Source organism: Accipiter gentilis, chromosome 18, assembly GCF_929443795.1.
Source record: "Accipiter gentilis chromosome 18, bAccGen1.1, whole genome shotgun sequence".
NCBI lineage: Eukaryota > Metazoa > Chordata > Aves > Accipitriformes > Accipitridae > Astur > Astur gentilis.
In genome coordinates, this window is record NC_064897.1 from 21,194,426 (window position 1) to 21,208,957 (window position 14,532).

Genomic DNA, 14,532 nt, shown 5'->3' on the forward strand with positions numbered 1-14,532 from the left:
GCTTCTTCATTTCTAATAGTATCTAATAGAATAACTTTTCTGCATATTTAAGTTTGTCTTTTGTAATGATATATCCAAAATGAACTGTCTCGGTTGCTCCTGTAAATCTTTTTTACGTTTTAATATTGCACCAAAGAAGATCTTAACAAAACAAGATAATAACTTTATTACTTACATTGAGTCATACTTATCATTTAATTGCCCATTTGTGTCACTTTGCAAGTGTCAAAGATTAACAAGCTGCTCTTGTGAATGAAGCTATTGTATAAAAATATCCCTTGGTGATAAGATGCACTTCATTCATTCCACTTCAGTTTTTGATGACAGGGATAGCGGTGTCAGTCTTGAAGAATTATGATGCCTCCATGTTCTGATCTTCCACTTTCAACACTTTTATTGAGTGTCGTGTATATTCCTTGGCTTGAAAAAAAACAATTGTGGCATTCCCTGTACTTGTTGAAAACAGATTAGTCTGAATTACCAAGATGGAACGTATCTGTTGTAGCCCTTGCTTCATGTAAAGGCATGTTCAGTCACATATGGTTGCTCCACCTTTGAGAAGCTCCTGCCCATACAAGCTGTAATCTCGGCAGGAGCTGAATAGCCCTTTCAGTCATGAATGAGGCTGTGCCACTGTCAGAGAAGCAACAGCTGTTGTGTCTCTGTTCCTGCTGTGTTCTGGACTTACCTGAGAGCTTCTGTCACTCATCAGAGAGATACTGCTGCTGAAAGTTATCTTTTGTGAGAGCAGAAACCAGAAACAATTACTTGGGGCAGGATGTGTCCTGTTATATGTAATAAGCATCAATTCTGGCTGCTGCTTGGAACCATACTTCCATATTTTTTTCCTCTACTTTGAATATTGAAGATAAGAATAATCAATGCTCTCTTTAAAGAGAAAACAATGATTTGTGGATGGTTTAATATGTGCAGTGTTTGCTGTAAGAAAAATGGATTTTGGAGCTTTCTGTATCGCTGGAGCTTGAACTTATCAGTGTTACAAAATTTGGATGTGTAGCATCTCAGTTGCTATATTCAAATTTATCTGCATTTTGAATACTATATATATAAATAAGTTGGAGCTGGAAGCCTTTGAATTTTTTCCTTAGCATAAATTAAGGTAGCGTCTCTATTTAGAAGACATGGTGACCATTCTGCATACTGTTTCCTCTTGTTTCAGCAGAAGGATTCCTCCACAGAGGAGTCAGAAAGCTCAGGTGATGAAGAGAAACAGGAAGTAACATCAAATTTCAAAGAAGAATCTAAGGTCATGAGAGACCTTTGTCAAAATACCCAGAAGCCATCCAGAAATGAAACTCCCAGTAAAAAGTAAGCACATTGTGGGCATTTGTTTATAAAGTTCTTGGACACATTTATAGTTCTGCTTTATACCAACGTAAAAAGCATTCCTTCGGAGAAATTGAGTGTTCTGTTTTAAACTGCTTAATTAATACTCCTTTATTTTTCTAGGGAATGTCCTACCTCGACAAGTACAGAAGAAGAAGCTATTCAGGGCATGCTTTCTATGGCAGGATTGCACTATACTACATGTTTACCAGGTCATACTCAAAGCACAGACTGCACAGATAAAAGAACCTCTCTTCAGGAACACAGAAGCTACCCCAGGAGTCGGCATAAAGACAGACAGCCATCTCAGAGCCACAAAACAATAGAATGTGGTAGGTATCTGAACTAATGGTACTGCTGCTCTCTGCTCTTGGACAAACTGCTCAGAATAAGCACTTAAAAGTTATATTTTTAGTTTTGTAGTGAAGTTTTTAAGTAAGTGAGACCAACATTTAAAAAGATGTGTTCTTTGGGTTTTGGGGGTTTCTTCCCCTATAAGAAGTAAATGTTACTTCTGAAAACTGGGACAAACTTAGAGAGGTCATCAGAATAAATATTCTAAATAGTGCCATCTAAAAATTTTATGGCTTCCTTACAAGAGTGGCGAAGTTATGGCTAGACTGAAAGTGTAGTCTCCTTATTGAAAGTGTAATTTCCTTCAGAAAAGGTTGACAGAACCTTCAGGGTTGCAGCTTTCATGGCAAGTGTGTTACTTAGATATCCATAGGAATCTGCGTGGTGATTTTCTCATGTGTCTTTGGAAGGCATATTTGGCTTTACTCCTGAAATTCTGCTATGAGTGCAGTGCATTAAAGGAGATCGTAATCCTGAAGAGGAGAATTCAGAGGTAATTTTTTTCAGTGGCATTTTGATGTCAGTGGAAAACAGACATCTGTTAAATGCATTTTGGAATGACAGACAGTAGAACATTAACACTAATCCCCTCAAAGGAATCAAAATCTCTTCTCGAAACAGAGAAAAAGAGAGTCATTATGTTTGAAAATTCTTTGCTTGAGAAGGAAATGGAAGAGGATTATACCTTTGCTGACGTGAAACAAATAGAACCTCACCAACAAATAGGGTGCTAATTCAAAGAAGTAATAGTATGTTGATTTTTGTTTACATGGATAATGGGAAAGCCTAATGTGATGTCATGGACTGTGTTCTGGTAATTGAAGTTGTACTGTATGTCCTTAAAACCCACCAACCTACCAAATAAATAAATAAATAAACCCACCACCACCACTAAAAAACCCTAACCAGCAAACCACACAGACACATGCAGTGCCTTTCTATCTTCATAGTTTCATGAAAAAGGTAGTAACCAGGTCTCTAAATTGTGGTGGGTTGACTCAGGCCAGCAGCTAAGCACCCACACAGCCACTTGTTCTCTCCCTCCACCCTGTGCGATCAGAGAGAGAATAGAAAGAGCAAAAGTGAAAAGATTCATGGGCTGACATGAAGACAGTTTAGTAAGTGAAAGAAAGGGAAAAAGAAACAAGTGGTGCAAAAGCAATCACTCACCACTTTCTGCAAGCAGACTGATGCCCAGCCAATCTCTGAGCAATGACTACCTTGCAAGACCACCTTTCCCCCCAGCCTCATCCTCTACCCCTGCTTTTATTGCCAAGCATGACATTATATGGTATGGAATAGCCCTTTGGCTAGTTCACGTCAGCTGTTCTGGCTGTCCCTTCCCAATCTCTTGCCTACCCCTAGCCTACTTACTGCAGGGGGCAGAGTGGGAAAAGAGAAAGCTGTAACACTGTGCAAGTGCTGTTCAGCAACAGCCAAAACTTTGGTGTGTTATCAACACTGCTTTAGCCACAAATTTAAAATACAGCACCATATGGACTGTTAGGAAAAAATTCCATTCTGTCCAGACCCACTACATGTGTCAAACTCCACACGTGAAGAAGATGAAGCTGTGCTTCTTAGCTAGCAGGTTTTGCAAAACCTTTTAGTCTCTCCAAATTCAATTGAATTAGTGTCTTGGAATATCCTTAATTTTACAAGTTAACTGTATTGTAAATTTGTTTTCAGTGTGGACACTTCTTCTATAGGCCTATCAGCATAGATCTTCCATATGCTGTACCTGAATAGCACATCAGTGCTTAGAAACAATACGATCAGTAATACTTGAAAATTAAATGTCCATCTTTGTATGAACTCCTCATGATACAAAGCCATAGTAGAAAAGCGTAGCATAACAAAGGAAGTAAGCCGTCTTCAACATCAGTACTTTCAAATTTGAAGTAATGTTTGTCTGACCTTCTTACTGTGGTGTATGGGTCTTTAATTAGGTGTATTTGTACTGTGAGATTGTTTTCCCAATTTAGTGTGTAGAACCAAGCCGCTCTCTTTTGTTTTGTATCTCGGAAATATTTTCCACTGTATTTTCCTTCCTTTCTTGTTTTCATTTTAAAGTCATTGAAATGTATAATTAACTTTGTATTCCTAGTTTTGATTTTAAAATACCAGCTTGTTCAACTTCTCTATAGGTAGGTCTGTGAAGGAAGAGGAAGGAGACTTGGGGACTTCGGCATGGGCTAGACACCTGAATGAAGTTTCGAGGATTACCCCTCAGGTAAAGCAATACTTCAGACATTTTGAACACATTTTTATAGGAAAAAGGGATCATGAAGTTGTAAGTATAGAAAGCATGGTGGACAGGTCTTTCCACACTGCATATCTGATAAGAGATACTTCTTGTTCTGGTAACTGAGTATTATGTTTTTGTCATACTTTTTTTCATTGTTGTTTTGGGTTTTTTTCCTTTCAAACTCTCTTCTGTCATAGTGGCTAGTATTAAGAAGCTCAAGGCAGTATCTTGAAAAATAAAAAATACTTTATAAAAAATAAAGCATGAATTTACATTCAGTCTCTATACTGGGGAAGCACTGTATTGTTTATTCATTGTTATTCCCAACCAGAGCTTCAGAACAAGTGGAACCTGTTGATAGTATTTATAGTAAAGATACTTGCTTAGGAAATTGATACTGCCAAACTCATACAACCTTTCAACAGCCAGCAGGTAGGAATATTTTTGCTTTCTGATGTCCAGGTGGAATCCAGCAAGGAATATATAAATGAAAGGTTGTGTGAACTTTTTTTAGTATTTCTAAACCTGTCTACATTAGAAGTATAAGAACAACTAAATGATTAAATAGAACAGTTAAAGGTGCAAAATAACGGTGCTATTTAAAGCTGTATTTTAACTGTGTGCTTTGTAGGATTTTTTGGGTCAGAATATCTAACTACATGATACTCCTTACAATTTGTAATTCCCAATTTAGCATTTGTTCTCTCATCAGCTGAATATTGAAAACAAATTGCCTATTTAAGTAGTCAGTGGTTATGGTATGGCTTGCTATAGTGGCCAGTTTAATCAAGGACAATTGCATTTGTTTGGATCAATGCACACTAAAACCAAAAAACAGAGAAACTGAGTAGATTAGTATGTGTAATTAATCTATCACATTGCCCTTAAGTGCATAGGGAAAAGCTTGCACAGAAGTACTATATTGTATCTTATTTTTAAGAGGTATCTATGCTAAAAGAAATTATGGAATCATAAAGTGGTCAGACACTCGTGGAACTGAAATATCTTTTTCAAAGATACTGTAGTATAATTAGAAAAAATGGAGTGAACTTGTAGACAGAAGGTGTTAACTTCCACTTTTTTTCTTCCCCTCATTTCCATACTAGGATACAAGTAAAACTCAAAAATACGTTAAGAAAGAGGCTGCATCAGAAGCCAGTCATAAGGTTCAGGAAAACAGAAGTATAGTCCACAACAACAGCTTGAGTTTTCAGCATGGCAAGTATACACGAGACTCCAATCTAATTCAAGGAGAATGTCGGCTGAGTGATGGCAGCCTTAGCCCTGACAGGCCGTATGGTGAAACATCCTTGTCTGTACCACTTCATCCAACAAAGAGGCCAGCATCAAATCCACCTCCTATCAGCAACCAGGCGACAAAAGGTAATGTTTATCTCTGTGCTCTTGCCAGAGTGGGGATGGGAGGGGGTGTGGGGGGAAGACTAGGAAAAGGAGCTTGTAAACATCAAAAAGAGTTGTTAGATACAGAAACTGAAAAAAGGGCAGGCTTAGACCTTGAGGTAAAATACAAAATAAGTGTCCTGTGGGCACTCAAATTTTGGCACAGAATGTGTGGAGGTGGAATTTGAGAGACCTTACTGGGTGCATGGCCACCTGAAACTTTCATAGTTACCATTGCACCTCTGCAGGTGTATCTGTTATACATTTATTACAGGGAACAGAACCACACTTACACTCTGAAACACTGGCTTGAATCAGATTTGTTTATCAAAGTGAAGGCTTAAAAGCTGTGACAGTTAAAAAAAATAGTCTGATGATCATACTATTTAGTTTTTAGTTTCTGGTTAATTTTCTATAATTTACTCAAGGGAATAACTTACCTGAGCAAAATTCAGGAAGCTCAGTTTGGGTTTTCCCCTACTATACCCACTGCCCTTCCCTAGGCTGGAAATGTTTGTAAATAATATAATCACTTTATTTATGATAATGCTAGCCGGAGTTTAGGGAAAACAATTCCTTGTTGGTTTTTTTTGGTTTTTTTTTTGTTTGTTTGTTTGTTTTTGTTTTTGTTTTTACAATTCTTATTCCTTGTTTGTTTGCTTCCAAACAGACAAATGAAGAGCTTTTTTTTCTTTGGGGTATTTTTTTGGTTTGGGTTTTTTTTTTTTGGAGGCTGGTGAAAATTCAGGTGAAAATTTTGCCTGCTTCAGCTTGAAAGCTGGGTTTCATCTTTGTTCTACAATGATAAAAACTTGTTCTGAAATTCCTGATTGAAGTACTTGATTTCATTTTTCAGGCAAACGTCCAAAGAAAGGAATGGCAACTGCTAAACAGCGTCTTGGGAAGATCTTGAAGCTGAACCGGAATGGCCATGCACGCTTCTTTGTTTAATGTAGCTGCTACTTCTACTACTGCTGTCTTTCCTACACAGACCAGTATTGAGGTCAACAGAGCCTGGAGCTGCTGTTATTCCTCTGCTTGAAGCAGACTTGCATGTACCATATAAAACACTGCCTGATGAACAAAAACAAGAAAGAAAAAAAAAATACAAAACAAAAAAAAAAAAACCACAAACAAAAAAAAACAACCCAATGCTGCATTTTCACTGTGCCACACCTGCTCAGCAATAACCATACGGGAATGGGGAAATCTTCGGAGAGACACGGACTGTGAGAAATAGTCTCTCATCAGGGCTTGAATATCATTTGTTGCTGGTAGTTTCTGACCTAATTAATGAGGGGAAGATGATGAAGGTGGTATATCAATAATTTATTTCTGATAGATTTTGACAACTTTTAAATTCATTTAAAAAAACCTATTTATTTGGAAGACTTTTTTGTGGGGGTTATTAATTTAGATTTAAGAATGTGAAAGTTTTTAATTGTTTTGATAATGTATGTTTGGTGCAGTGGAGAGCCACGTTAATTGTGATTAGTCTGGACTCCTAAATTTGATATTCAGGTTATAGTCTTAAATAGGGGTGAGATGCATTATTAATTATTTTTTAAATTAAGGCATATGGAATCTTATTTTTTTTTCCTGCTTTTTGTAAGCTATTGGCTGGGCTTCTGTTGACTTGCAAGTTGCATATTCTCTGCCAGCTTGATTATTTTTTGACCTGTCCTCTTTAATACAGATTTATTTATTTGATGGACTAGAAGAGACTCCTAAAGACAGAAGAATCTTCTTAAATCAGTCCAGTAGCTAACTTGTTTTAAACTGCACCCCTTTCCTCCAAATTGGAATGCATGCTTTTCCTCCTGATGATCTTCTGTCATGATTTTCTTCTGTAAAAAGGTTCCCTGAAATTGTGTTTGTACAGTTTATTTAAGAGGTGGTACAAAGGAGGGAAACCTAATATATCTTTTTGGAGGAATAGGGACATCAGTTAAGATAAATGTTTCTTCAGAATAATTACTTTGAAATAACTCGTAAGATATACATTGCAGTCTCAAGATTTGGCATATTACTTAATGTAGCATGGAAGAAGCATTAAAATATTATTATTGTACTTTAAACACATTTTACTGAAGAGTAAGGAAGGCAGGAGAATGTGTGTTGCTTTCAAAGCTGGTCGAGACAGCCAATTAAAAGTCTTAACTGGTGCATATACAAGCATTAAGTAGCTTACTGGTATCAGAATGGTAATTTGTGTCAGGCTTCATACAGACCTGATAGCAAATGCCAATTCTGAATCTTTGTAAATAATTTTGATTTAAAATTTGTATTTTTCTGTAATATAAAATTAAATATTTAACTTCTGGGGGATGGGGATGAAGGCGGGAAGGAGAATACTTTTACTTGATTCTGGAAAAAGGGCATTTTGCAGGGTCCAGCCAAAATGTAAACATTCATATGCTAGTGACAACAATATTGTTGGTTGGTTGGGGGTCTTTTTGGTTGCTGAGAGTAAAAATACTCAGGCATAGCTATACAAGTCATTGAATTGATTTCACTTTCCATACCAGTTTTTCCTTCCTCCATATTCTATACTGGAATAATTTTCTCTTGTTGTTTAAAAACAAATTCAGTTGGACTTTCCAGAATATTTGTGCAGTTATTTTTGTCTAGGCTAGATGATGAGTACCTTTACAAATTTATGGAAAGAGTTCTGATGTCAGGTGTTTTTGATTGTTGCAGGATCAAAACTATTTAGCAGTATGTTATCCTGTTTCTGAATTGAGAAACATCAAAACATAATGCAACTGCAAATAAGTCAGGTAGCTTTCATGGCTTTACTTCCTCCAGAGCTTGAAAATTATAATTTAAGAGTGTTTTTTTGCAGCCCTGCATTTACATTATATTGACTTGACTTTATAGTTTTTTGTGTATTGTGTGCGTGTATGGGTGATTTTTTTTTAACCTTTTTGGTTTGCTAAATATGGTTTCACAAAAGCATGTTTTCAGTCTTTTTTTTATATATATTTAATTTAATGCAAGCTATCAACCTTGTTTAGACTATTGGGAATGGAGGTAAGAAAGGATTTCTAAAAAGCGGAAGATAAGCTAAGAGGTACTCTACAGGTGCTGAAAGTGACTATAAGTACTTGCTGTTCTCAGGTGCTATGTTTTCCAGATGGAAATAGTTAAAAGAGAATATTTTAACTATCTTCTAATATGTTCTCACCAAAGTAAGTCAAAGAAATAAACTGTTGTCAATATTAGTTAAGACTGTATACCCATATAAATACTCTCTGTGCTTAAGCTTGAGCAAATGGATTAATGTCTGCCAGGCTCTGAAAACTGTTTTAGCTTTAGCATATTGAACCAAACTGTTTCCTTCTTGCTGGCTGTATAATTTTTAAGAATAGAAAATTGCAGTTTAGGGCAGCAATCAGATTCAGAGCAAAATGAAGAACGAGCTTGCTCTCCTTAAAGGCAGATTTTTGAGAACGCTTATCTAAAATAGAAGTATGCCGGAATAGAATCTGGAGTAAGGAATTTTAAAATATGGAGTATGCTTTCTTCTACATGTGGACTGGCTTATACGAAGTGTCTTTTCTGACCATCCGCATTATTTATCTGTATTTTACTATTGGAACACAGATGTGGCTGGACCCATATATATTATTTCTTCTTGGTTTTATTCTTTCATTACTCCTCTTTCTACCTTTTTTCAAAGTGGCTCTCCACTGTCATGAATTTATGTAATAGTCTCTTCACAGGCTGTCAACAGGCAGAGGTTCATTCCATTTTCTTCAAATACCCATGCTTCCAGCAGAAGTTAATTCTGATGTTCCACCTCAGAACAAATAATTTAAAAGAAATTGCCATGATGAGCAGTATTTAAAAAAAAAAACAAAAACAAAAAAACCCAGAAAGAAAGAAAGAAAAAAAAAAAAAAAAAAAAAAAAAGGGGGGGGGGGGAAGTCTCCTGGTAGCTCATGAAGAGGATGTGGTGACCTCACTTGTTTTGTGAACTTGTATGTAGGGATATTTTTTATTGTGTTCTAGATGAAAACACTACTGCACCAATCTTTCTGTAGATGGACTGAACCTTGTGTTGTTGTAGTGGAGAGAAAAAGCCCTATTTTTTTCCTTGCTGTCTCAGTTGGGGTGGAAGATGGAGGGAGTAGGGAACGCTGACAGGACAACAAAGAGAATTAAGCCTGCTATAGTAACTCATTTTCAAGGATAATCTTTTTTGAAAAGTCAAAGAACTTGGATTTGGCATAAAACTTTTTTTTTGTAGACAGAACAATAGGAAATGAAATATTGTAGGGGTTTTCCCATTCTCTACGTTCTCACGTTCCTGCAATTGAAAAAAAGAAACAAACATGAAAATGGAAAGACCACCTAGAAACTATATCAAAGACTCTTCCAGCAACTTTCCCTTTTCTTCTCCTACTATACTTGTTAATAAACCCTGGCTACAAGGTAGCCTTTGTTGACCTCTGAGGTAGATTACCTATGCAACCTATAATACTCTACATGAATCCATTCTTAAAGACAATTTTGAAAGGGTTAGATGTTGAGAGTTAAAATTGTTGCTTTCCGATCACGTGGGGGATTTTGGGGGTTTTGGTTTTTTTGGTAGTTGAAGCGCTTGTGTTACCTTTAGTAGAGATAGAAGAGAGCACAGTGTCATGATCACATTTGAGAAGCTTCAGCTTTCCCTAGGCTTTGCTATATGGCATAAGCTACCTTCATTCACAAGGCAGTGAACTTGTAAATGCTGAAAATTTTTGCAGGGTTTTGGAATCAGAGCTGATGTGAATCTTGCCTACCCCCTTTTTGGTAATTGTGGAGACTAAGCAGAACCGAAGCTAGAATGACCTGGTACTACAAGCTTATAACTAGTGTCCAATTGAAGCTCCACATGCTCACCTATCCCTTCACACCCCCACCATGTCCCCCAAATCTAGTGTCTTTCCACACAATACTTTTCACATAATACTTCCTGACCATTAAAAGCTGTTTGTAGCTCTAGGGTTGAGTGAGCCCAGAGCTACTGTTTCACAGAAAAAAACATAAATGGAACCAAGGGCCTTACTATTTGTGGTTAAACAAGATTAAAAGCTGCAACATCCATTTTTCCAAAAAAAACCCCCAAACCCAAACAAACAAACGAACAAAAAACAACAAAAACCACCCTAGTAACCCTCTTTGTGGGAGCTTATGAATGATAAATCATGCAGTGGATGGGAAGTTTAAGTAGCACTGATAAGGAAATGCATGTTCTTCATAGGCTGCATTTCTGTTTGGAAAAAAAGACTTTTTCTACTTTTAATATAAATTAAGCCATAAGAGTTTCATGCTGTGGGAAGGGAATGAAAGGGATCACTTTAAGAGATTATATTGATATGTATTGTCACTTCTGCTGGGAAATGTCTATTGCTGCCAATGCTTTGGTGAATCTTTTTTTTAAAAAAAACAATGAATTTGAAAAAAAAAAGGGGGCTAGTTCTTGGCTATATTTACTAGTTTTGTAGTAACGTTTTGCTGGCCCGTTTGTCTCTTCCTCTCCTTTTTCTACTCTCATAGTCTAATTTCTATCTTTCCTTCTAATGTCTCTGAAAATATTAGCTTGTCTGCTCAGTAGAGGTCGGTGTATGTGTGTCTTCCTTTTTACAGAAACGCACTACTGTGTTAAGTATTTGGCTGGGAAATGGGATGCTGCAGCTTTAAGAGCATTTTTTTTCAATTCATAACAGTATTTCCCATCCTCTTTTGCCTGCAGGCAGGGAAAGTGTATGTACAGTATTTATTTTGTTTCGATTTTACTTTAAATTTGTAAGTTTCTATAAGTAGTTCACATTGATTATTCTAGAGGAGGACAAGTGGCTTTGTTTAAATTTGTATTTGATATTCATAGTTTCCACTTTCTGTACTTTAAAATACTGAAATTAAAAAATTGTATTGCTTATGTTTTGATTTTAGCACTCTAAAGTGTTTAATTTCTTCAGACTTCTGCTTATTTGCTTCAGTGTAAATACAGAAAACTGTACAGAATATCAGGAGGAGAAAAATGCTTTTCTAGGTCCAATCTCTGCGCCCTTTACTTGTCACACTTTAAAGAAGAAGTTTTCTGGAGAAATGTGAGAGGGAATATTCTCATATTTTTAAAAATTTTTTCAAAGTGCAAATCTCATTTTAATCCATGTGTATTATATGGCAACTAAATGCATTTTGTGAAGATGTGTACATTCTTTTTGAATCCTAATGTAAAAAGGAGTTTTTGTGATCCATCATATTAGCAGATCTATAACTGTAAAAAGGGTGTCAAATGGTATTTTCATGTTCTTGCTCTTGGTTTTTGTTCAGGTTTGTCTCATGGTACTGATGACTGACTCATCTCTTGATTTCCCCCCCCCCCCCCCCCCCCCCCCCCCTTCTTCTTATTCCTTTAAGTGTGTGCAGTTTCTGGAAGAAGAGATTTCTCTTTCACACTTCCATGTACTTTGTCATACTTGCTTTTATCCCAGATGACTTCTCTGCTGATTTCTCCCACCACATGTCGTCTTCTGTTTTACAGTTGTCACTGCTCCCTATTTTGACTCCATATGGCGGCAGTACAGTGTTTGCATGTGGGTACGCTACTTGGGGGTAACAGAAGCATTACTGTGTTGCACTCCAGCTCTGTGTGATGCATTTTTTTCTGCAAATAATGCTCCATGCTACTGAACTGCTTCAGTGCTGTGTTGGACAGATGCTTAGATGCCAGTGATGGTCATTTTATGAGAACCTTAGATAAATGATGCAGCAATGGCACTGAAAGAACCAGGTGGCAAAAGGTGTTTGATTTGAGTGTCCTCTGTAGCTGCTCAAGTTTACTTCTTAGCCTGGCTTTTACTTTACAGTGAATTTATGGTTGACTATAATGACTAGGAGATCTGTTCATGGACCAGGACTTCACTGTGCCAGGTGCTTTGCATACAAAGAACAAGAATGCTGACCTCATCAAACCGTGTACTGCTTAAGTATAAGATTGAAATAGTTTAAAAAAAATCCCAACCAACTAGAAGGTTCTGTGGCCTACATGGTAGTGTTGTAGATTTTGGGGGCGTAAGCTTCTGTGCTGTTTCAAAAACAAATTTCATTTGAGTGGAGTAAGAAATCATGAGGAAAACTCATTATTTAAGTACAAGGGATGAAGATTAAATATTTATCTGTCCAGAAATCAGTTCCTGCTGTATTTTGACATGCCTTTACATCTTTTCAATTAATGTGTTAAAACTGATTTTAAATTTGGTTAGCCAAAGATTTGCCAAAGATCTGAAAGAGCTGTTTGTCTATCAGACCAACCACATATTTTGAAAAAGTCTTGATCACTGTGATTGAAGAACAACGCTACAACCTACACATTTCCATCAGACAGACTCATCTGGATTTGTCACACTGAACTCGCTGCTTATACTAATGTTTTGGTCTTAAAGCAACAGACTTAAGAGAGCGCCTTAGTGGGCCACAAATACAAGTTTCATACCCACATAAAAACCTGTATAAGCACCTTTACTATTTGTCCTTTTGTTTTTGCCAGCTACGCACCAGAGCTTTTCTCTGTGACTGCTGTTTGGTGGATAATAGGTAGGATAATACACTGGAAAATATGTGAAAAAGTGCTGCTTTAAATGCTAGTGGATAGCCTTCAGCACCTGGAGCCATATTTCCATTAAAAGTCAGAGTTTCTGTTTTTCTGCTTTTCTATTTGGGGAGGATGGGGAAATACTTACCTGGATTGTTCTTTCCTAATGGACGGATGGATTTTAAAGATTTCAAGGCTACCAAATATGGCAAAAGAATTGAATTTCTAAAGTCAGGGAATGGGCAAGATACCCTTCTTGGTATCTGAAGACTAAAATTGCTGGTTTTTTTTTTTTGTTTGTTTGTTTGTTTTTTTAAATCAACAGTATTCTACTGTGTTTCCAGTAGAGTACCTCCTTGTAAAGTGCCTACAAACTTGGTTTTGTGTACATTTAGTGAAGTTCAACTCTTTCGCTAGAGGATTTCTCATGACCTGCTTAAGTTGTGAAGCTGTTGTGGTGGTGGCTCATCACTTAACACATTCAACCAAATCTTCTCTTGTTTGTTTTGTTTAGATATAACTTTGGATAGATGATGGAAACCTGAGTAGTAGAACAATTATGGTGAAGTCAATCATGCTGAGTGTTGGTTTCTGTAGAAACTTTTTTTTCTTTGTATAGAAGTATTTCTCCTGGGAGCCCTTGAAATTATGCTTTTACTGCTGGTAAGTAATGTCAACTATCTCAAGCCAAAAGTTAATGAGGACTGAAACTAAAACCAGAATGTTACTGTTAGTTATTCTGATATAACCAGGAATTTTAAATGCCTTTGTTTCTACAGCTGTCAATGACTAAAGTCTTTACCTGCAGAAGAAATACCTGGTGATCAAGACAGTGAATAAAGTCTGTCATTGCTAGAGCTCATAGTATTCCACATAACAGCCAGCTAATAAGACAGTTTGCTTTGTCTAGACTAAGGTCTGATTTCTCTGAAGCCAATTATATTCAGTCTTTAGAATAAGTACTGCAAATTTTTGAAGAATTGTGTTTGGCTTAATAGATCTATTTATCTGTATTGCTCCTGCTGTATTTGCTTTGGTCTTGGAAAAAATACTCTACTTTGGAACATATAAGTCAACTAAAAGAACAGTATACAAAGAGTCTGCTTGTTTGTGATGCTTTGCCCCAAAGTTTATTTCTCATAAGAAATGTTTTATTTGCTGCCATGAGTGTGAGTAAAGTTCCCACCCACACTTGGAAAATGTGGTATTTATCTGGAAGAAACATTTGCCCTTGAATCATACACCTTGGTGGTAAGTCATAAGGATGCAAGTCGGCTTTTTGTTCTGGTAGAACTAAAAGCCAACAAAACTCTAGAAACTGCTGTTCTCATCTCCTAAAATAGGATCTGGGCTGTGGAAATGTGGTTTAACTAGGCAGCTTTTTCAAGCTACTATTAATTTGAAAAAGATACTAAATCATGTGCTTAATTCTTAAGCTGTTGATTTCTAGTTACAGAAGTTTTGGGTTTTTACAACAGATCTTTGAGTAGTTCCATTACAGGTCTGCCCTAGTAAGGATTTTCCAGTAAGGTGCTCAACCTGCACTCATAGAAATTGTTTTGAATTCCATCGTGTAATGATTACTGAACAGAGCTCT

General features: G+C 36.6%; 1 protein-coding gene across 3 annotated transcripts in view; it reads left to right on the forward strand.

Annotated features, from left to right (window-relative positions):
• KDM7A (lysine demethylase 7A) overlaps nt 1–14,017 on the forward strand; it is a 72,387-nt gene extending 58,370 nt beyond the window's left edge. The window contains exons 16-21 of one of the 3 annotated variants that reach the window (XR_007508692.1): nt 1,181–1,329; nt 1,471–1,679; nt 3,849–3,934; nt 5,056–5,332; nt 6,207–13,598; nt 13,715–14,017. Coding sequence is in view for 2 of the 3 variants with exons in the window: in XM_049821742.1 (XP_049677699.1) it covers nt 1,181–1,329; nt 1,471–1,679; nt 3,849–3,934; nt 5,056–5,332; nt 6,207–6,301 (816 nt within the window). In the remaining variant the exon portion in view is untranslated. Of the gene's footprint in view, nt 1–1,180; nt 1,330–1,470; nt 1,680–3,848; nt 3,935–5,055; nt 5,333–6,206 lie in introns of all 3 variants that reach the window. The other 2 variants (XM_049821743.1, XM_049821742.1) reach the window with 2 other exon arrangements.
• Nucleotides 14,018–14,532: the final 515 nt, after the last annotated feature.